The sequence below is a fragment of the Microcaecilia unicolor genome, chromosome 11 (genome assembly GCF_901765095.1).
Source record: "Microcaecilia unicolor chromosome 11, aMicUni1.1, whole genome shotgun sequence".
In the NCBI taxonomy this organism is placed as follows: domain Eukaryota; kingdom Metazoa; phylum Chordata; class Amphibia; order Gymnophiona; family Siphonopidae; genus Microcaecilia; species Microcaecilia unicolor.
Window position 1 is genome coordinate 123,640,079 of NC_044041.1, and position 23,467 is coordinate 123,663,545.

At 44.5% G+C, this 23,467-nt stretch overlaps 1 protein-coding gene across 1 annotated transcript in view; it reads right to left on the reverse strand.

Moving 5' to 3' along the window:
- Positions 1–246: 246 nt before the first annotated feature.
- MAJIN (membrane anchored junction protein) overlaps positions 247–23,467 on the reverse strand; it is a 93,475-nt gene continuing 70,254 nt past the window's right edge. The window contains exons 6-8 of the mRNA XM_030219961.1: positions 16,191–16,257; positions 3,949–4,093; positions 247–301 (exon numbers count right to left, since the gene is read on the reverse strand). Coding sequence (XP_030075821.1) covers positions 247–301; positions 3,949–4,093; positions 16,191–16,257 — 267 coding nt within the window. The remainder of the gene's footprint in view (positions 302–3,948; positions 4,094–16,190; positions 16,258–23,467) is intronic.

Below are 23,467 nucleotides of genomic sequence, written 5' to 3' on the forward strand. Positions count from 1 at the left end.
TAAGTCATTGATAAAATGCATTTTTTTCTTTACTGTGCTGATCTGCACAGCCCTACATTAGTAAAAATATTTTTTAAAAACTAAGCAAGCACAATTATACTAACATGAGTAAAATATAAACTGAAAATACAGAATCCAAAACTTCTATCGAATTGGTGGTCCTCTGACAGCAGCAGTTTTGTTAAGCAGATATAATCTTCTTTCATGGTTTTTCCCTCTTGTTTTCATGTACCAGTAGGATGTTGTCTATGCTCTGCTGCTGGCAAGCAGTGATTTAAAGGGATTTTCTTCTGCCAAAGAGCTGCCAGAATGAAAAGAGTGCACTGGGAAAGATATAAAAATAAAGAAAAAAAAGTTAAAATCTGAGCTTTGTTTATATTGGATCACTTGATTGGCTACTACCGACTCCTGTGCTTACCATAGAAAATATGTATCAGGTACCTTTTAAGGCATAACTGTCCTCTTACACTATTTTTGGACAGAGAAGGCCAAAGTTACAGCAGCTAACACTCTCTTATACTTTAAGTAGAATCTTATAACAGTGATATTTTTTTATTAGGATTTATTTACTACCTTTTTGAAGACCAGATCACAAAGACAACTTGAACATAAACTACTGGACACCAACCCAGTCACCACAACCAACGAAAAAATTGTAAAATTACGAAACAGCCTTTCTCAAAACACTGCCAACATCGAAAATTTCATCAATGGCTTAGATCCAACCTGAGGAGAATTCCCAGTGGATCGTATCTGGTCAAAATTCGCTCCCCTCACTACCAAAACAATGGCTCAGGTGATTAACAGAGCTGCCGGCACTCACTGCAAACTGGACACCTGCCCCAGTCACCTTTTAAAATCTGCCCCCGCTCGCTTCATAACAGATATCACATCCCACATAAACTTCATGCTCCAACAAGGTCTCTTCCCAAAGGAGAACGGCAACATTCTACTCACCCCCTTACCAAAACATACCAAAAAGAAAACAGACGACATCACCAATTACCGCCCAGTAGCATCTATCCCACTAGCAGTCAAGTTGATGGAAAGTATGGTAACCAAACAACTGACCGACTACATATACAAATTCTCAATACTACATGAATCACAATCAGGATTCCGACTCCGCCACAGCACCGAAACAGTGCTAACCACCCTCCTGGCCAAATTCAAACAGGAAATAGCAACAGGCTAAGACACAGTCGGTTAAGTGCTATATTCAGCACTTAACAGACTATGAGTTACCACATAAAGATAAAAAGCAAAGATACTTAACTGTATCAGGTATTCTCCGAGGACAGCAGGCTGATTGTTCACACAATTGGGTCATCGTCCACGGCGGCCCAGGAACCGGAAAGAAATTTATCCAACAAAAATCACGTTCTGTCGCGCGAAAACCTGAAAAAGAGATTTATTCGACCATCTTCTTTGCCAGTGGGGGCGGGCTTCTTCTTTGTCAGCAAAAAGGAGGCACCCTCCAACCCTGCATAGATTATAGGGGATTGAATGACATCACAGTAAAGAATCGCTACTCGCTGCCCCTCATACCAGAATTGTTTGATCGTCTGCAAGGTGCCATCATCGTCACCAAATTGGATCTACGCGGTGCCTACAATTTAATTCGAATACGCAGCGGCAACGAATGGAAGACGGCCTTTAATACTCACGACGGGCACTATGAATATCGGGTCATACCTTTTGGCCTGTGCAATGCACCTGCAGTCTTCTAAAATTTCATCAATCACATTTTTCACAACCTCCTGTACTCTTTCTTTATTGTGTATCTGGACGGTATATTCATCACCTCAAAAAACCGCTGGTCCATGTCTGAACTGTGCTTCAATAACTTCGGGAAAATCAACTACACGCCAAGTTGGAGAAATGCTCCTTTCATCAGACTACCATTCCCTTTTTAGGATACATCATTTCCGCTACTAGCCTTCAGATGGATCCGGACAAACTATAGGCTATCCAAAAGTGGCCACAACCCCGTTCTTTGCGAGCTTTGCAACGTTTCCTGGGCTTTGCCAATTACTACAGGCAGTTTATCCACCAATATTCACTCATCGCCGCACCTCTTATGGCTCTCACCAAAAAGGGAGAAGATGTTAAAAATTGGTCTTCTGAAGCCCTTCAAGCCTTCCATCACATGAAAAAAGCTTTCCTCTCTGCCCTAGTTCTTTGCAGTCCAGATGTGAATACACCCTTCATTGTTGAGGTGGATGCCTCATCTCCTGGGGCTAGAGCCATTTTGTCCCAGGCATCCTCAGCAGGGAAGCTCCATCCGTGTCTCTTTTTCTCCAAAACGTTTACTCCCACTGAGCGCAACTACACTATTGGGGACTGGGAGTTGTTAGCCTTGAAACTTGCCCTTCAAGAATGGCGTTATCTCCTAGGGGGAGCTATGCAGCCATTCACAGTCATTACTGACCACAAGAACCTTTTATATATCCAAGACACTAAACATTTGAATCCTAGACAGGCTCAATGGTCTCTGTTTTTCTCCCATTTTAATTTCCCCCTGACATTTCGGCCGGCTGAGAAGAACACTCACGCCGATGCCCTATCCAGAGCCTTCGAACCCCAGGAGGACATCGACGAGTCTTGGCCCATGTTAAATCCCGCATGCATTGTAGCATCTGCTAACCTTCCCACTCCTCCTGAAATCACTCCGGTTCCTTTCAGACTTTGTCGTTCCGTTATGCGATGGGGACACTCTTCACATCTGGCTGGTTTCCGTAAGACTCTGCATCTCATTCAATGGTACTACCGATGGCCTAAGATGACTCAGGACATCCGACACTTTGTCACTACCTGCCCTACCTGTGCATGCAACAAGGACACTCACGCTAAACCCTGTGGACTTCTGCAACCTTTGCCTGTTCCTAAGGTCCCTTGGCAGGAACTCTCCATGGATTTCATCACCGACCTTGGGTAAGTCACTTCATTTTCCTTGCACAAATACAACTTAGATTATAAGACATCTTGAGCATGGACCTAGGAACTCTACCTGAATATGTAATTTGCCTTGAGTTTGGATTTGAAAAGGATGCACAATTAAATCCAAATGACTGTGACCTTCTCTAAACTGACTGTAAACACTGCATCTGCAGTATTTCCAATACCAGTTAGCCTAAGGAATGGAGGACCTGAGCTTGGAATCAAGGTCAGGGGTGTAGCTACCATTAAGCGAGCCTGGAAAAATGCCCATGGCCTCCCAGTGGTAGAGGCCACCTATGGTGGTGAACCCTCCCCCCTTTTCCATCCCTGCAAATCTGGCATCCTCACCTTTTTGAGCCACCACCAGCACCCCCAAGTGCAGCGTCTCTCCATCCCCCCTCCCATCCCCATGCAGCCCACTCCTCCTTGTGGTCTCAAAACATGCGTATGTCGCTGGGCAGAGGCAGCAATTTAAACAGACTGCTGCCCTCTGCCTCACTTGGGCCTTTCCTGTGCTATGTCCCAACTACATGAAGCTACATCATAGAAGTTGGATATGGCACAGGAAAGGTCAAGGTGGGGGGTTGGTAGAGGGAGCCTGTTTCAATTGCTGCCTCTGTTAGTGACTTGCACATGTTTTGAGGACCATGGGAGATGCTGGGTCAGTGCAGGGAGGGAAGAATTTTTCCACCTAGGGTCCATTCAGTCCTAGCCACGCCACTGAATCGGGTTTATTGCATTATAGTACATGGCATTGCCACCAGCCCGAGGCTGAAACATTTTTAATCAAATCAAAACATGGCTTTGGTTAACAGAGTTTTAGTTGTTGCCATCTGTCATCTAATGATATCCTGGCCTCAGAATTTGCCACTCAGACAACAGGGCTCTTTCTTCAGATCCAGAGATTCTCCAGTGGAAAACTTGTGCTGTTGGGCCACTTCTATTACTCCTCATCATATTATCAATTTATTGTATATTTTAGGCAGATACCATGAGGGGTGACACTACCTGGTAAAGACCTGCATGAGACCCATGCCACCTGACTGAGAGCATTCTGTATGTCCAGTTTTATGATTCTGCAGCTGAGTAGGCACTGTGTGGCCTTCCCAACCTTCTGGGGTGTTGTGTCCAACATCACATGCCAGTGGTTCATCTGAAACAAATAGATACACAATTGAAGCAAGCAAGGTAGGGCTGAGCCCATGGACCAGATATTGTCAGATTTGTAAAGGTAAAATTGTAAAAGCAAAATGTGTCCTTACCTGCTAATTTCTTTCCTCGAATACTGATAGACCAGTCCAGACAAAGTGGGTTGTGTCCTTGTATCAACAGATGGAGGCAGAGAAGCACATCATCATTAGCAGAAGAGGTAGTGCAGTCATGGAAATTGCTAATATTCTATTGACAAAGCAGATCTGAAACAGCTCAACACAGAGATATGCATCCACCTTGTGGAATATGCACTTGAAGTTGCTGCAGAAACTTACAAAAACCTACCACAACCTAGCTCACAACTAGAAAGCAGAACCTCAACAACATGCTTATAGAATACTTTCATAAAACAATATAATGAGGTAGAAGCTGATGACCAGTACTAATACAGTACTTATAAACCACTAATTTCCCTACGAAGGGTTCATTGTGGTATACAAAAGGTAAGCAACAATACAATTCACAGTTCAATATATATTATACACCAATAAAAAATGATCTTTTAACTCATTATTGGATCTTAGACGACTACCCATGTCTCCAGAACTGCACGCAGTACTCCAAATGAGGCCTCACCAGAGACTTATACAATGGCACTATAACCTCCTTTTTCCTGCTGGTCATGCCTCTCTTTATGCACCCAAGCATCCTTCTGGCTTTGGCTGTCGCTTTTTCTACCTGTTTGAAAGCTTTAAGGTCATCAGACACAATCACCCCCAAGTCCCACTCTTCCTTCGCACACTGAAGCATTACACCCCCTATACTGTACTGTTCCCTCGGAGTTTTGCGACACAAGTGCATGACCCTGCATTTTTGGGGATTAAACCTTAGTTGCCAAATATTGGTCCATTCCTCTTGCTTTGCTAGGTCCTTCCTCATGTCATTCACACCCTACAGGGTGTCCACCCTGTTGCAGAGTTTAGTATCATCCGCAAAGAGACAAACCTTACCAGACAGCCCTTCCGCAATATCGCTCACAAAGACGTTAAAAAGAGCCGGCCCTAGGATCAATCCCTGCGGTACTCCACTGACGACCTCCTTTTCTTCAGAGCAAGCTCCATTTACCACCACTTCTGTCTCCTACAATTCAACCAATTTTTTATCCAATCAGTTACTCTAGGTCCCACACTGAGGGAATTCAATTTATTTATCAGTCGCCTGTGCAGAACGGTGTCAAAGGCTTTGCTGAAATCCAAGTATACCACATCAAGCGCCCCCTCCCACATCCAACTGTTTGGTCACCCAGTCGAAGAAGACAGTCAGATTCGTCTGACATGACCTGCCATTAGTGAAGCCATGCTGCCTCGGGTCTCACATTCCATGTAGTTCAAGAAATGTCACAATCCTCCTTTTCAGAAGCGTTTCCATTAGCTTACTCACCACCGAGGTCAGACTGCCACGTCTGTAATTCCCTACCTCCTCCTTACTTCCACTCTTGTGCAAAGAAACCACATCCACCCATCTCCAGTCCACCGGGACCACTCCAGTTTCTAAGGAAGCATTGAAGAGGTCCGTCGGCGGATGCGACAGAACTTCTCCGAGTTCCTTAAGCACCCTCGGATGTATCCCATTAGGCCCCACCGCTTTGTCTACTTTTAGTTTGGCAATGATGATGATGTCACTAAAACATCAGTGTTTTTCTGCCTCTATCTGATTGTCAGGGTACACAACCCATTTGCCTGGACAGGTCTAAGAGGATAGTGAAGATACTTAACTGTAGCAGGCATAGGCGTAGTTTGACTGTTTCATTTGGGGGGGGCAAAGGATGGGCGGAGCATATTAACATATTCATTTGCATATATACATATGCAAATGAATATGCTAATATGAAGAAAGGAATTGAAATTTACAGGCAAAATATCACAGATGCACATTTCAAAAAGCTGACATATTTCAATTAATACATTCTGAATACTTTTTTCTACCTTTGTTGTCTGATCATTTAGTTTTTCTATTCGCTTTGGTCCCAGTGTCTTGTTTTATGCAGTGTCTTCTTTCCAGTAGGCTTCCCTCTGCTCCCCACCTTCCCAGTCCCATCCATCTCCTGCTCCTTCCCTCTGCTCCCCACCCCTCCCAGTCCCATCCATCTCCTGCTCCCCTCCTCTCCCAGTCCCATCCATCTCCTGGTCCTTCCCTCTGCTCCCAACCCTCCCAGTCCCATCCATCTCTTGGTCCTTCCCTCTGCTCCCCACCCCTCCCAGTCCCATCCATCTCTTGCTCCTTCCCTCTGCTCTCCACCCCTCCCAGTCCCATCCATCTCCTGCTCCTTCCCTCTGCTCCCCTCCTCTCCCTCTCCCAGTCCCATCCATCTCCTGGTCCTTCCCTCTGCTCCCCACCCCTCCCAGTCCCATCCATCTCCTGCTCCTTCCCTCTGCTCCCCTCCTCTCCCAGTCCCATCCATCTCCTGCTCCTTCCCTCTGCTCCCCTCCTCTCCCAGTCCAATCCATCTCCTGGTCCTTCCCTCTGCTCCCAACCATCCCAGTCCCATCCATCTCTTGGTCCTTCCCTCTGCTCCCCACCCCTCCCAGTCCCATCCATCTCTTGCTCCTTCCCTCTGCTCCCCACCCCTCCCAGTCCCATCCATCTCCTGCTCCTTCCCTCTGCTCCCCTCCTCTCCCTCTCCCATCCATCTCCTGGTCCTTCCCTCTGCTCCCCACCCCTCCCAGTCCCATCCATCTCTTGCTCCTTCCCTCTGCTCCCCACCCCTCCCAGTCCCATCCATCTTCCCTCTGCTCCCCACCCCTCCCAGTTCCATCCATCTTGCTTCTGCTGCCCCCCCCCCCCCCCCGCAAGGTCCAAGATCGTGACTCCTTTTACCCCCTCTCTTCCTCCCTCTCTCCGGCACAGGCAACAGTCTTCTTCAGCTTTTCTGTGTTCCTGGCAGCGGTAGCGATGTACACGCTGCCTTCGGTCTGCCCCAGAAGCCTTCTCTTCAAGTTCCTGTTCCCACCTATGCGGGAACAGGAACTTGAAGAGAAGGCTTCGGGGCAGAGCCAAAGGCAGCGTGTACATCGCTACCGCTGCCAGGAACACAGAAAAACTGAAGAAGCATGCTTGCTGCCTGCGCCGGAGGGAGGGAGGAAGAGAGGGGGTAGATGGACACGCTCCTTTCCGTCCGCTTGGCTTCCCTGCCCTCTCTGTCTGCGTCCCGCCCAAAAGGAAATGATGTCAGAGGAAGGCGGGACGCAGACAGAGAGGGCAGGGAAGCCAAGCGGACGGAGAGGAGCGCGTGCATGCTTGTTTTTTTTTTTAACTACTGGCGCAGCGGCGCCAGTCTCACATTGTCTGTGTTTGGGGGGGGGGTATTGCCCCCCCTCACCCCCCCTCCAGTCTACGCCCATGGTAGCAGTTATTCTCTGAGGATAGCAGACCTTAGAATCTCACAACTGGGTAATGCGGTGGCGCTGTGTTGCTGGTCCAGAGCTTATAACAAGCTTCACACCCACAGTGAGAGCGAAGTTATCACAGTTAAATATTACAGCATAAAAAAATAAAATAAAAAATATGAGACAACTCCTAGGGGAGATGGGAGGGTTTGTGAGAATAAAAGGCCTGCTGTCCTCAGAGAATACCTGCTACAGGTAAGTATATTTGTTTTCTCTGAGGACAAGCAGGGTATTAATTCAGGGCATTAATTCTCAGAATTGGGGTATCCCTAGCATCCAGGCTCACCCAAAACAACAAACATTGTCAACTGGGCCTCGCAACGGCAAGGACATAACTAAGATCAACCTGAAACTACATACAAACTGAGTGAGAGTGCAGCCTGGAAAAGAATAAAATGGGCCTAGGGGGATGGAGGTGGATTCTAGACCCCAACAGATTCTGCAACACTGTTTGCCTGAACTGACTGTCATGTCGGGTTATCCTGCTTAAAGCAGTAATGAGATGTGAATGTGTGGACTGAAGTCCACATTGCAGCCTTGCAAATTTATTCAGTGGAGGCTGACCAACATTGTGAGCCTTGACATGACCCTTCAGTGTCAGCCCAGCCTGGGCATAAGTGAAAGAAATGCAATCTGCCAGCCAATTAGAGATTGTGTGTTTCCCGATGGCGACCCTCATCCTGTTGGGATCAAAAGAAACAAAAAGTTGGGTGGACTGTCTATGGGGCCTTGAAACAGGTGGCGGTTTGACAGGAGGCTTTGACAAAAGCAAACCTCTCATGAAGCAAACAACTAGAGGCTGTCCAGATATGGGCTTACCCTCTACATAATGTTGATAAGCACTAATTGCACTGAGGTGAATGCTTAAAGAGTTGGTCTTGAGACCTCTCTGTGTAGAAGGCATTCAAGCAGGGCTCATATAGGGCAGGAAGCAGGATCTAAGGCCTTGTCCTCACACCAGACAGCAAACCTCCTCCATTTTTGAAATAATAACACCTCTTAGTGGAATCTTTCCTGGAATCCAGCAAGACCCGGGAGACACCCTCTGACAGACCCAAAGAAACAAATTCTAGGCTCTCAACATCCAGGCTGTGAGGGCCAGAGACTGAAGGCTGGGATGCAGAAGAGATCCCTCATTCTGCGTGATGAGGGATGGAAAACATTCCAATCTTCACAGTTCTTCCGAGGATAACTCCAGAAGAAGAGGGAACCAGATCTGCTGCAGTCAGTAAGGTGCGATCAAGATCATGGTCATAAGAACAAAGAAGTAGCCATACTGGGTCAGACCAATGGTCTATCTAACCTAGTATCCTGTTTTCCAAACAGTGGCCAAGATAGGTCACAAGTACCTGGCAGAAACCCAAATCATGACAACATTCCATACTACAAATCCCAGGGCAAGCAGTTGCTTCCCATGTCTATCTCAATAGCATACAATGATGCTTCCTCCAGGAATTTGTCCAAACCTTTTTTAAACCCAGATACATTAACCGCTGTTACTACATCCTTTGGCAAAGAGTTCTAGAGTTTACCTATTCATTGAGTGAAAAAATATTTCCTCCTATTTGTTTTAAAATTATTTCCATGTAACTTCCTCGAGTGTCCCCCAGTCTTTGTACTTTTGGAATGAGTAAAAAATCGATTTACTTCTACTCGTTCTACACCACTCAGGATTTTGTAGACTTCAATCATATCTCCCCTCATCTGTCTCTTTTCCATGCTGAAGAGCTCTAACCTTTTTAGCCTTTCCTCATACAAGAGGAGTTCCATCCCCTTTATCATTTTGTTCTCTCTTCTTTGAACATTTTCTAATTCCGCTATATCTTTTTTGAGATATGGCAACCAGAACTGAAGGCAATACTCAAGGTGCAGACGCACCATGGTGCAATACAAAGGCATTATAGTATTTTTGGTCTTATTCACCATCCCTTTCTTAACAATTCCTAGCATCCTGTTTGCTTTTTTTGGCCGAAGTCACACACTGAGCAGAAGATTTCAGCATATTATTGACAATGACACCCAGATCTTTTTCTTGAGTGCTGACCACCAAGGTGGATCCTAGCATCAGGTAACTATGATTTGGATTATTCTTTCCAATGTGCATCACCTTGCATTTGACCACAATAGCATTCATCTGTCATTTGGATGACCAGTCTTCCAACTTCCTAAGGTCTTCCTGCAATATTTCACAGTCCGCATGTATTTTAACAACCGTGAATAGTTTTGTATCATCTGCAAATTTGATCACTTCATTCATTGTTCCGATTTTTATATAATTTATAAATATGTTAAATAATATCGTTCTCAGTACAGATTCCTGCGGCACTCTACCCTCCTCTACTGAGAGAAATGACCATTTAACCCTACCCTCCGTTTTCTGTCCAATAACCAATTCCTAATCCACACCAGAATTTTACCTCCTATCTCATAACTCTTTAATTTTCTCAGGAGTCTCTCATAAGGAAATTTATCAAAACGTTTCTGAAAATTTAGATACACTACATCAACCAGTTCACCTTTATCCACATGTTTATTCACGACATCAAATTAGTGAAGCAAGACTTTCCTCGACTGAACCCATTGTGACTGTCCCATTAAACCATGTTTGTCTATGTGTTCTGTAATTTCATTCTTTATAATAGTTTCCACTATTTTGCCCAGCACCGACGTCAGGCTTACTGGTCTATAATTTCCCGATCACTCCTAGAACCCTTTTTAAAAATCGGTGTCACGTTGGCCACCCTCCAATCTTCAGGTACTATAGACAATTTTAATGACAGGTTACATATTACTAACAGCAGATCAGCAATTTCATGCTTGAGTTCCTTGAGTACCCTTGAATGTATGCTATCCGGTCCAGGTTATTTATTACTCTTTAATTTGTCAATTTGGCTCAGTACATTTTCCAGGTTCACTGAGATTTCTTTCAGTTCCTCCGCATCATCACCCTTGAAAACCATTTCTGGTACAGGCAGATCTCTTACATCTTCTTCCATAATGACCAAAGCAAAGAATTCACTCAGTTTCTCCGCTATGGCCTTGTCCTCCCTGAGTGCCCCTTTTGCTCCTTCATGATCTAATGGTCCCATGGATTCCCTCACAGGTTTTGCTTGAGTTTCAGCAAAGTCTTCCCCACTAGAAAAATGGGAGGATGCGCATACAGAAGACCTGTCCCCCAATGTAGGAGGAAGGCATCTGATCCTAGTCTGTCATGGGCCTGAAGTCTGGAACAAACCTGAGGGTCTTTGTGATTCAGTTGAGTGGCAAAGAGATCCACTGAGGGCAACTCCCATGTTGAGGGACCACTCGTGGGGTTGCATAACCTTGATCAACCCGCCAGCCAGACTGTTGTTTTTGCCCGCTAGATAAGTGGCCCAAAGGAACATGCTGTGCTGGCGAGCCCAGCACCACATCCTGACACAGAGGGCATGATCTAGTGTCCCCCTGCTTTTTGGTGTAATACATTGCAACCTGGTTGTCTGTTTAAATGAGCACAATTTGGTTCGACAGCCAACCTCTGAAAGCCTTTAGAGCATTGCAGATTGCCCGGAGTTCCAGTAGATTGATCTGAAGACCTGTTTCCTGGAGGTACCAAGCTCCCTGAGTGTGATGCCCATCTACATGAGCTCCCCAACCTAGGAAAGATATATCCGTTATCAGTACCTTTTGAAGCTGAGGAATTTGGAATGGTAGTCCCAGGGTCAAAATGGATCAAATGGTCCACCAGAGCAGAGAATGCACCTCTGGAGACACTTGGCTGACATCTGCTAGATCTCCTGTAGCCTGACATCACTGGGAGCCTAGGGTCCACTGGACGGATCTCATGTGCTATGGGTGTCACATAAACTGTGAAAGCCATGTGGCCCAACAACCTCAACATCTGCCAAGCTCTGACCTGCTGTGAGGCTCAACCCTGAGAAGCCAGAGTGACTAGGCTGTCTGCTCTTGGTCCTGGGAGAAAAGTCTAAACTTGCTGTGTATCGAGCAGGGCTCTAATGAATTCCAATTGCTGAACAGGGTGAAGATGGGACTTGGGATAGTTCATAATGAATCCTAGTAGCTGTAGCACCCAAATAGTCCTCTGCATGGACTCCTGAGCACCAACCTCCAACGTGCTCTTTATCAGCCAATCATCAAGGTAAGGGAACACATGGACTCCCAGTCTGCGTGGCGATGCTGTGACTACCGCTAGACATTTGGTAAATACCCTGGGAGCTGACGCGAGGCCAAAAGGCAACATGCAGTACTAGTAGAAATGTGTTCCCAGCTGAAATCAGAGATGCTTCTGGAGGGCTGGAAGTATCGGGATGTGAGTATATGCATCATTTAAGTCCAGACAGCATAGCCAACCATTTTCCTGAACCATGGGTGGAAGAGTGCCCAGGGAAACCAACCCGAACTTTTCTTTGACTGGGAATGTATTCAGGGCCCTTTGGTCTAGGATGGGACGCAACCCTCATCTTCTTTTGATGAGGAAGTACCTGGAATAGAATCCCTGCCCTTCTTCTCCTGGTGGTTCTTCTAGAGTGGAGAGTTCCTCTGTAAGCACCTGTTCGTGCTGATAGCTGAAGTAATTAGCTCTCGGTGGGCAATTTGGAAGTTTTTGAAGTAAAATGAGGACGTACCCAAGGCGGACTATTTGAAGAACCCACTGATCGGAGTTTACAAGGGGCCATCTTTCGTAGCCTCCCCTCGACCAGCAAGTCATCCAGAATGGACACTTTTACAGCGGCTCTGCTCTGCTGGAACCAATCAAAAGCTCGTCTCTTGCTTTGACTGGGGAGCAGTAGGGGCCTTAGGTACATGTTGTTGACGAGAACGAGTGCACTGGGGTTGAAGCTGGCGAGAAGAGGTGCTGTACCTACGTCTCTTTGGGTAGTAGACACTCCTCCTCAACTTGCCAAAAGACCTCCTGATGCAGAAGGCGCCCAGTGGGAAAGAAGAGATGGTATCAGTGTGTTTTTTTAATCTAGTCAGTAATCTCAACCTTCTCTCAAAAAAAATTATCCCCCCCGGCAAGGGGCATCTGCCAACTGCAGCCATGAGGGTCTGTGCATGGCTATACTTTGAGCAGAGATCCTGGATGCCAGCATCAAATGTGTTGTAGACACCCCTGGCCAAGAACTTACGACACGCCTTCTGCTGCTTGGCCAACTAGCGTACCGACTTGGCCTGCTCCAGTGGGAGAGAGTCTGCCAAGTCCAACAGCTTGTGCACCGAATCCCGTAAGTAGATGCTCATAAATAGCTGGTATGATTGTATAAAGAACACAAGCATTGAGGCCTGAACATCTTCCTCCTAAAAGAGTCCAAGGTCCTAGCTTCTCTGCCTGGTGGTGCCCAGGCATAGTCTCTAGAACTCCTGGCTCTCTTGAGAGCGGATTCCACCACCATGGAATTGTGAGGCAGTTGGGACCTATCAAAACCAGGTGTACTATGGATCCGATACATCATGTCAATCTTCTTGAGCAGGACAGGGACCGACAGAGGGGACTTCCAGTTCCTATCAAGGACTTCTTTGAGTATCTCGTGGAGAGGAACAGTCACAACCTCTCTAGGAAGGGACTCGTAGTCCAGAACCTCAAGCATCTTAGCCCTGAGTTATCCTCCACTTCCAAATGAAATGGAATAGCCTCAGCCATTTCCTTCACAAAAGATGGGAACAAAAGGCTCTGGTGGAGATTTTCTCCTTTCCAGAGGAGGGGAGGGTTCAGAGGGGATGTCATAGGACTCATCCTCCGAAAAGTACCTTGGAACCTCCTCTGATTTCCATGAGCATTCCTCATTGGTGTAAGACAAAAACTCCTCATGGGAGGGCTGAGACCGAGCCAGTCCATTCCTGCCTTGACTCCGGCGAAGCTTCCTCCACCAACATCAAGGGGGTATGAGCTTGGGTGGCAGTCAATGCTGGGTCTGCACTGCAGGCTGAGGGACAAGTGGGCCAGCAATGGGCAAGCACCCTCAATACCGATGCACACCATTGCAAAAGGCCATTCAGCAGCTCAGGAAGCAAGGCCCAGATATGCTCATCGAGGGCCGACACTGGAAAAGACTGGGGTGCCAGCTCCGACACAGGCTACAGAACTGACGGGGCTGAGAAGGGAATTGGAGACAGATGCATCGGTACCTCCTGAATAGAGGGGGAGCGATTCTCCTGGCACTGATGCTTCTTGGGTGCTGAATCCTTCGAAGCCCCAGAGCTCCCAGCACCATTTTTCGAGGATGACTGAGTTTGATGCTTTTTGTCCTTCGCCCGAAGCTCAGAGTCGAGACTCTTCGGTGCTGACAAGGATGACGTTGAATCCTCATTTTGCCTTGTGGTCGGGTCTGACATCGAGACAGGTGGAGACCCACCCAACGCACTACTGCTCCCAGTGTCTATGGGTCTCAAAGCAATCATATGGACCAATGTTCCCGATGCAACATTGATGCTAACACAGCCGACCTCGATGCAGATGCCGAAGACTCGGACCTACCTCCAAAAATCTTCTTGTTTTGAGCCTCTCTGGACACCTGAGTCCTCTTGTTCATCCAAAAACAAAGGACACAGTTGGCAAGGCTATGGTCGGGCCCTAAGCACTAAAGACACCAAGAATGGGTGTTCTTGCCAGATATTGTCCAATTGCACCGGGCACAGTGCTTAAAGCCACTGGAGCTTTAGTGGACATAGAAGGAAAAACTTCTGAAGCCAAATCAAAAGAAGTGATGGTGCCTGAAAAAAGAGACAAAGCACCACAGAAAAATCATGGGAAAGACCCAACCGGAGACTAGGCCCAAACGCGACCTAAGTCACGGAAAATAAAGGAAACTTAAAAAGAACTAAAAATATACGGGAAGAGAATTTTTTATTTTTGTTACATTTGTACCCCGCGCTTTCCCACTCATGGCAGGCTCAATGTGGCAGGCAATGGAGGGTTAAGTGACTTACCCAGAGTCACAAGGAGCTGCCTGTGCCGGGAATTGAACTCAGTTCCTCAGGACCAAAGTCTACCACCCTAACCACTAGGCCACTCCTCCTGAACAAGGCACAATGAAAAATCGCAAAAAAGAAGCTGAAAAGGCACCAAAAAAGCTCTTCCGAACAGGGAGTGAAGAGACAATACAGACACAGTCTTCTCCTTGGCACGGCAGAAAAACAACTGTAGTAACTGCGCCCTCACGGTGGGTGGGAACACAGTTTCACATTTGTGGTGGAGGGTGTCTAGCGTTACACAAAGCTCTGTAAAGCTTGTTAAAAGCTCTGGACCGGGCACCGTATTACCCAATTGTGAGAATGGCCTGCTTGTCCTTGGAGAAAAGTATGTTTCAATTTCCTAATAGCCATCTGTCTGCTAGGTACTGTCCCTGCAAATTACTGAAAACAACTCTTCTCTGTATTTTGAAGAAGGTCCTTTATAAAATCAAATTACTCTGTTGGTTATAGTCTTTTCAGTAATTGTCAGTTTTACAGACTCAGGAGATCACAGTCTCACCAAATGACTGTCAGTTTTGGCAGGCTATTGCCTTCTGCAGACCACATTACTTTACACCGATAGTCTTCCATTTAAATACATAGCCAGGCCTGATACTATTTAGCTTTTGAGATTTGATGAGTTTGGGTTCTCTCAAGGCAGTGTTGCTAGGAGGGTTTATTTTATTTTTTTTTTGTATGTTGGTTGGAACATATAAAACAATAATTGCCATAGTGGATCTGAGCAAAGGTCCATCTAGCTCAGTATAAGCAGTGGCTCTCCCAATCTACCCGGCTAATAATGGTCTATTGACCTGTCCTTCAGAAACTTGTCTAAACCCTTTTGAAAACCTAGCTTTCACCCACTATTCCAAAGCAGAATTGCTACAGGCCTCCCTTCCCTATCATATCTTAGCTTTGGGTACTGTGCCCATCCCTTTTCCCATTGTTATATGCTTGCTGCTGTTTCCTAGTTTGTCATGTTTTCCTTTCCCCTTTTTGCTTTTAATTTGTAAACTTGCCCTGGTGCTATGTGCAATGAAGGGCAGTCAATCAAAAAATCTTAAACCTATGTTAGCTGCTTTTACCACATACTCCAGCAAGAAATTCCACAGTTTAACAGTGAACTGAATGAAAAAATACTTCCTCCAAACAGAGACCTAGGCAACAAGCACAAATAGAGCTCTGTGGCATGGAGAAAACAACAGGTAAAAAGGGTTGCTGCCAACTACTCCTGCCAACTGGAGGACAATACAAAAGAGCTAGGTAGGCCAGACCTCTCTACAGAGGTGTCTCTGCCCTCTCCCTATTCTTCTGCCAGTAGCTGACTCACCAAGGCAAAAATCTGCCATGGGGGCCATTAAACTAGCACATTTGAGAAGGCCCTTCCTGAAGATTTGGGTCCTAGGCATGTGTCTAGTTTGCATATATCTTAATCCTGTTTTATTTCTATGTAGCATTAAAAGTGCTATTAGCATCATGGAACGTTTCCTAGTTTTAATACTATTTGAAAATGTACACAACTACTTATCAATCCTATTTATCTGTTCCAGAAAAACAGTTTGTTTAGGTAAAAAGAACTTGACTTGCCCTTAGATTCTCTTTAAAATGAACATATTTGGTCAACCTCACATAAAATGCTTAGAACAAAGCTCTTTGCAGAAAAGTATAGCCTTGTAAATGTTTAATAAGTTTTCTACTTACACATATCCTGGTAGTTACAAGCATGAGTGTCCTGATAGTTTTCATACTGACTATCTGTCAAGAAATTCTAGATGGAATCAAAAATATGAATGGTTAAAATTATACTGCATCTCTTTTTTTGTCTCTATAATGTGGGAATGAAACAAGTGTGTACCTCTGTTCGTCCAGTGACACCTTAAGCCAATGTTTGCTATCTGGTGGGCTAAGTTAAAGTCCCTCCTATGTCCTAGTACCAGCAGCCCTGGCATGATTATCTGGTGAGATTATCATATACTGGTAGCTGAAAATATAAGAATCCTTGTCTAAAATATTTTGTGATAAATGTGACTCTTACACAGAAAAAAAAGCACAAATGCAAAGTCAGAAAATGTTTGCAGTGTGGTGATCCTTTACTGAAACGGGGAAAAACATTTATAAAAAAAGATCATACAGGCCTTTTACTCTCCAGCCATACTATTCCTTCTGGCACAAGCTTGGTGCTGTAGTACTGTACCCAGTTGGGGGGTGTTTCAGGATAAACATGCCAATGTGAAATACAATTGGACAAAGGAGGAGAGGTCTCCTCCTCTGTGACACCCATCCCCTATATTTTTGGTCGACCTCCAAAAAGTCAATTGCGACCAGATGTGCTGATGTTGGGGAAAAACAAAAGGACTTGAACCTTTTTTTTTTACACATAGTTCTTGCACGGAAAAAAGAAGCAGTAGATCTAAAAAAAAAACTCCAAGATATGCAAAATGTACAAAATCTAGATTCACCACCATTGCTGCTGCTGCTGCTGCTTCTGAGGGAAGGGTAGTTTAAAACCAGTAGATGAAGTGTTCTGTTTTAAGTTCCTGCTGCAGCCCTTTGAGATGGCAAAACATGGCCTCGTCGGGCTTTTAATTATCTATGTATTTATTTTTTTTAGTGGTGAATAAATTGAACATTTTGTACATTTTGCACATCTTGGAGTTTTTTTTTAAATCCACTGCTTCTTTTTTCCATGCTGGATCTTGTAGCTCAATTACCTATTTGGGTTTTTTTTGACCCAAATAGTTCTCTACGTTGACTACGTTGGTGCCTACGTTGGTTCTCTACGTTGGTGCCTTTCCTTATGTGTGCTCTTGACCAGTCAATTATCCAAGTAGAGAAGCACAAACTCCCAGTCTGCGGAGCGATGCTGTGTCTACTGCTAAACATTTAATGAAGACCCGGGAGCTGACAGCAGGCCAACAGAACGCAATACTGTTAGTGGTGTTTCCTTACTCGAAATCTGACATACTTCCTGTGGCTGGACAGTAACAAAATGTGGGTATAGGCATCCTTCAAGTCCAGAAAGCATAGCCAATCTTGTTCCTGAATCTTGGGGAGAAGGGTGACCAGGAAAATCATCCTGAACTTTTCTTTGACCAGGAATTTGTTCAGGGCCCTTAAGTCTAGAATGGGATGAAATCCCCTCATCTTTTTGGGCACAATATCTGGAATATTCCCTTCTTTCGTGAGTGGCACGGGTTCAACCACATTGTCCTGTAGAAGGGCGGACATTTTCACTACAAGTTCCTGCTTGTATTAAAAGCTCATGTAAGATGCTCTCAGTGGGCAATATGGTGGTTTCTGATGCCAATGAAGTGTGTAACCAAGGAAAAATATTTGAAGAACCTACTGGTCAGTGGTTATAAGTAGCCACTTTTGATGGTAAAAATCAGCTTCCCTCCCACCGGTAGGCCATCCAGGACAGTTACACAGATAGCAGCTATCCTCTCCTAGAGCCAATCAAAAGCTTTTCCCTTGCTTTGACTGGGGAGCCCTGGGCTTTCTGGGGTTAGGACTGGCATGGCCGGGAGAACTGGGGCTTGGACTGCTGGGTAGAGCAGGAAGATGGTGGAAACCTACACCTTTGAGAGAAACAGGTTCGCCACCTAGGCCCAGTCGAAAACCTCCTAGTAGAGGAGGACAAAGCAGGAGGCTGCTGAGAGAGGGACTGAATGGTGTCAGTATGTTTCTTGATGAGGTCTGTGACCTTCACCGTGTCCTCAAAAAGATTATCTCCTCAGCATGGTGCATCCGCTAACATCTCCTAAACTGCTGGTTCCAGGTCAGAGACACACATCCAGGAGAGTCCATGCATCCCCACGCCCATAGCAGAGTCTGGATGCAATATCAAAGGTGTCATAAGTGCCCCAGCCACATATTTCCTGCACTCCAGCTGTTTCTACTGGTGAAGCTCCACGACCTGGTCCTGAGGGAGGAAGTCCACGAGACTGAGCAGACTGCGCATCCAAGTATATGCTCGTGTAGAGCTGGTAGGACTGAATATGGTTAACGAGCATCGAGGCCTGATAAACATCTCTCCCAAACAAATCCAGAGTCCGAGCCTCTTTACCTGGGGGAACCAAGGCACGAGGCCTGTAACTTCTGGCTTGTTTTAAAGTGGATTCAACCATCAGAGAATGGTGAAGCAATTGTGCCCTCTCGAATATCCACCTTCTTTGGTACAACATGCACTAAGAGGGGAGATTCACAATTCTTTGTCAGTGCATCTTTAAAGTGCAATGGAACTGTAACCCCTTCCTTAGGAGGATATTCATAGTCCAGGACAGATAACATATCTGCTGTAGTAGTAATTGCTAAGCTAAAGCTTAGAAAGTAGAGCTAATCGCAGAACTTGACAAACAATTGCCACACACAGTATTTACAGTAAGCTAAGTTACTCACCTGTAGCAAGTGTTCTTGGAGGACAGCAGGCATATATTCTCAAAAATGGGTGACATCATCCGATGGAGTCCCTGCAGACTATGAATTGGTGCCCCCCCCCCCCCCCACCAGTTCAGCATTTCCTTTCTCTCTTCTCCCACCCCACACCCTTTTTCTTCCCAGTGCCATAAAAGGTGAAGAACAAAAGTTTTTGTTTTACTTGACAGCTTTTTAATTTATTTGAAAGCTTCCAATATGTAGATATAAATATCATGAAATAAAATTGAGTATCATTAAAACTGCTTAAAATATTATAGTGGCTGGTGGAAACAGCACTACTAAAGGCAATATTTTGTGCTCCTTTTTCCACACTGTTCTATAAATACAGTAACATATGGTCAAATTTCAGTGAGGATATCCTATTTACTGATGGGTTCATCTTAAAAGTTGTTGTAATCTGCCTTGGGTAGCCTGGTTTTATAAAGATTGGAAGAAAAATTAAACTCTTCTTTCATTGGGGCACATGGAATCACATCTTCATCTCATCTCTTTTGTACAAATGGATTATTCTGTTTTCAGAATGTTTCAGGGACAAGAGGTTTTCATAAGTCAAAATAATAAAAAAATAATATTTTCTTTCATGCAGATCTCTCATTTGTTTTAACACAACTAAATGGGCTTTAAGCCCCTAATGCAGTCCATTGGTTACCTTATATTTTGTCCTTGTGATGTCTTATACTGTGCCAAAATCTGCCCCCCGACTTATACTGTGTCAAAATCTGCCCCCCCCCTCCCCAGTAATGATGCCATCCCCCTCCAGCATACTGGAGTTCTACCTTGCCACCAGCCCTGGTGGTGTAGTGGTCTCTGCAGCTGCAGGAGCAGGAAAGAATCCCACTCTTTCCTGCCCGCTGCCGCTACTCTATCTCCGGCGCTTTTTGCTTTTCTCTTCTGTGCTGTGGGCGCCGCCACTGTGTTTTCTCAAAAGGCTGCTGAGACTTCGGCAGCAGACTAGCCTCGGCAGCCATTTTTAAAATATGGTGGGGCCGTCTGCGGCACAGAAAACTGGAGAGTGCCAGAGACGGAGTAGCGGAAGCAGGCAGGAAAGATTGGGATTCTTTAGGTGGTAACATTTTCTTGTGGAGGGTTTTCTAGAAGAAAGAAGTATATAAGAATGAGTGCATGACAAATGTTTAAAGAATGCAATTTTACGTCATCAGGTACCATGCCATGAGGGCTAGAGAACAAGGATTTGGATGAAGAAGGAATCCTTCATTCAGAGTTATGAGAATTGGGAAAGAATCCAACCTGAATGGTTCCTTGGATGACAACTGTAGGAGTAGAGGAAACCAAATTTGTCAAGGCCAGTAAGGAGCAACTAGAATAATGGTTTATTGGTCTCGATGGAGTTTGAGAAGCGTTTTCCCAGTTAGGAGCAGTGGGGGGAAAGCATAAAGAAGATCCTTACCCAGTGAAGTAGGAAGGCATCTGGGGCTATGTGGTTGGGAGCACAGAATCTGGAACAGAATTGGGGAAGTTTGTTATTCTGAGGAGAAGCAAATGGGTCTGTCTCTGGTGTTCCCTACTGCTGAAATATCTGATAGATCACTGAGGCGCTGAGAGACCATTCGTGGGGTTGAAGAACTCTGCTGAGCTTGACATTCTACTTTTCAGCTAAGTAAACAGCTCTGAGGAAGATGTTTCGGGAAGCCATCCATGTCCATATCTGGATGCTTGCTAGAGGAGATAAGATCCCTGCTTGTTCAGGTAATACATCACCACCTGATTGTCTGTGAGTACTAGTACTACCTGGCTGAGAATTCAATCCTGGAAGGTATTGAGTGTTCTCGACTGCTCACAACTCCAGGAGATTGATATGATATCTCTGTTCTTGTGGGGTCCAAGAATCCTGACTGTCGAGGTGTGCTCCCCATCCGATCATGGAAGCCTCTGTAGTGAGAACTTTGTGATGTGGAAGGGGTTGGAATGGGAGGCCTCGGGTTAGATTTCATGACACCATCCACCACTGAAAAGAGTGGCGGAGCCATGAAGTCACCTGGATGCATGCAGAAAGAGGCCCCATGGCCTGATTCCATTGCAAGGAGAGCGTCCATTGAGGAATTTGAAAGTGAAGGTAAGCCAATGTTGTTGAGACCATATGAATAAGGAGGCAGAGCATCTGACATGCAGATATATGAGGCGCCTGAGATACCTGAATGGCAAGAAGTATTATATTGATTGGCTTCTGCTCAGGAAGGAATGCTCAACCTTCAGTTGTGTTGAGAAGACCTCCTATGAATTCCAAAGTCTGTACAGGTTAAAGAAAATAATAATCATATTTATTCTTATATTCCACATATTCCAACAACAATTAGTTCTACACAGATCACATAGCTAAGATGAACTGGAACAGCCCGGGAATACAATAATTAAGCTTAAGAATTAAACCAGTTACAATTTCCTAATATACATTCAATTCAATAAAAATGGCTGTAAATTTTTTCTAAGATTACTATAATCAGTAACTGTCCTAAGCTCATTCAGAACAAGCTTCCAGCTAGTAGCTGCTTGATAAGAAAAAAAAAATTCAAACAACTGAGAACGTTTCAGCCTCTTTAGACTGGGAAAGACAAAAGGACTGAATTGTCTTAATTTTATTTTTTTTATATATGCAGTATAGAAGCAAAAGCAAATAATAGATGCATATACTGAGGAGCTAACTCATTCAGAATCTTAAATAAAATTTAAAGAGCACTCTTGCTTCCATCGGAAACCAATCAAGACAGAGAGCAGAGGAATGTGACCTGATTTTAAAAGTGAAAAGATCAACTTGCCTGCTCTATTTTGAACTGTTTGAAGATTTTTTAGGATACCCTTGGAACAATGCCAATAAATCAGATTACAATAATCAAGTTGAAATAAAAAGAGAGACTGGACTAAAAGTCTGAAATGTGCAGTGTCAAAAAAATTACGAATTCTACACAATTTCCTCATCAACAAGAAGGATCATTTGATGACAGAATTAGTATGTGCATCTAGGGATAAAGACTGATCACAATCATTATTCCTAAGATCCTAATAGAGGATGAGAAAGCATATCTAACGTTATTAAGCAGTAAGGAAGTCTCAAAAATTGGAACTTTGTTCATACTAATTAACATGAACTTTGTTTTGTAATTTAATTTCAATCGATGACAAATCTAAATAAATTCTAATAAATAAAAATATCATCCAACAACAAACTAACTGTATTCCTGTGTTTATGATCCTTTTTGTATTCTCAAATGTTCCTTCGACAGGAATCAATACTGTAATATCATCTGCGAAGATATGATTTGGGGTAGTTGATTACAAATCCAAGGCATTCTAGGAGTTTTACTATCGACTTCATGGAATCTGTGGTGGAATTCTGAGTGGCTGCCTTGATTAACCAGTCATCCAAGGAATGGAAGACATGAATGCCCCATCTCCGAAGTGCTGCAGCTACCAGACACTTCGTGAACTCTTGAGATGCAGAGTCCAAGCCAAACGGTAAGACCTTGTACGGATAGTGTAGAGACCGAAAATGTAACCAAAGGTATTTCCTGTGTGCGTATAGAATAGGTATGTGGGTATATGCCTCCTTCAGGGTCCCCGGAGCAGCAAACCAAAATGCTGGCCACCACTGGTCATGGGTCTTCTTTTAAAAAACTGATCTATTGTTAGTAATCTGTAACCTGTCGTCAAAGTCATCTGTAGAAGATTGGAGGGTGGCCAATGTGACAACGATTTTTAAAAAGGGTTCCAGGGGTGATCTGGGAAATTATGGATCAGTAAGCCAGATGTCAGTGCAGGGTAAAATAGAGAAACTATTATAAAGAATAAAATTACAGAACACATAAATAAACATGGTTTAATGGGACAGAGTTAGCATGATTTCAGCCAAGGCCTCACCAATGTGCTTCATTTCTTTGAAGGCGTGAATAAACATGTGGATAAAGGTGAGCCAGTTGATTTTCAGAAAGCTTTTGACAAAATTCCTCATGAGAGACTCCTGAGAAAATTAAAGAGTCATGGGATAGGAGGCAATGCTCTGGTGTGGATTAGGAAATGCTGGACAGAAAACAGGGGGTAGGGTTAAATGGCCATATCTCTCAATGGAGGAGGGTAAATAGTGGAGTACCGCAGGAATCTGAACTGGGACTGGTGCTATTTAACATATTTATAAATGCTCTGGAAATCAGAACAATGAGTGAGGTGATTACATTTGCAGATGACAAAACTATTCAAGGCTGTTAAAACACATGCAGACTGTGAAAAATTGCAGAAGACTTTAGGAAATTGGAAGACTGAGCATCCAAATGGCAGATGAAATGTAGGGCCCTGTTTACTAAGCCACACTGTAGGCACACTAATGTTTTTAGCACTCGCTAAAAATTAGCATGCATAAATGCTAGAGACACCCATATATATTCCTTGTATATTCTTCTAAGTTTTCCTATTCTGTATTTTATTTAATGTTTTTAAGCCACATTGTGCCTGCATGAGTGGGAAAATGTGGGATATAAGTGAACAATAAATAAATAAATAAATAAATAAATATATTCCTAAGGGTGCCTCTA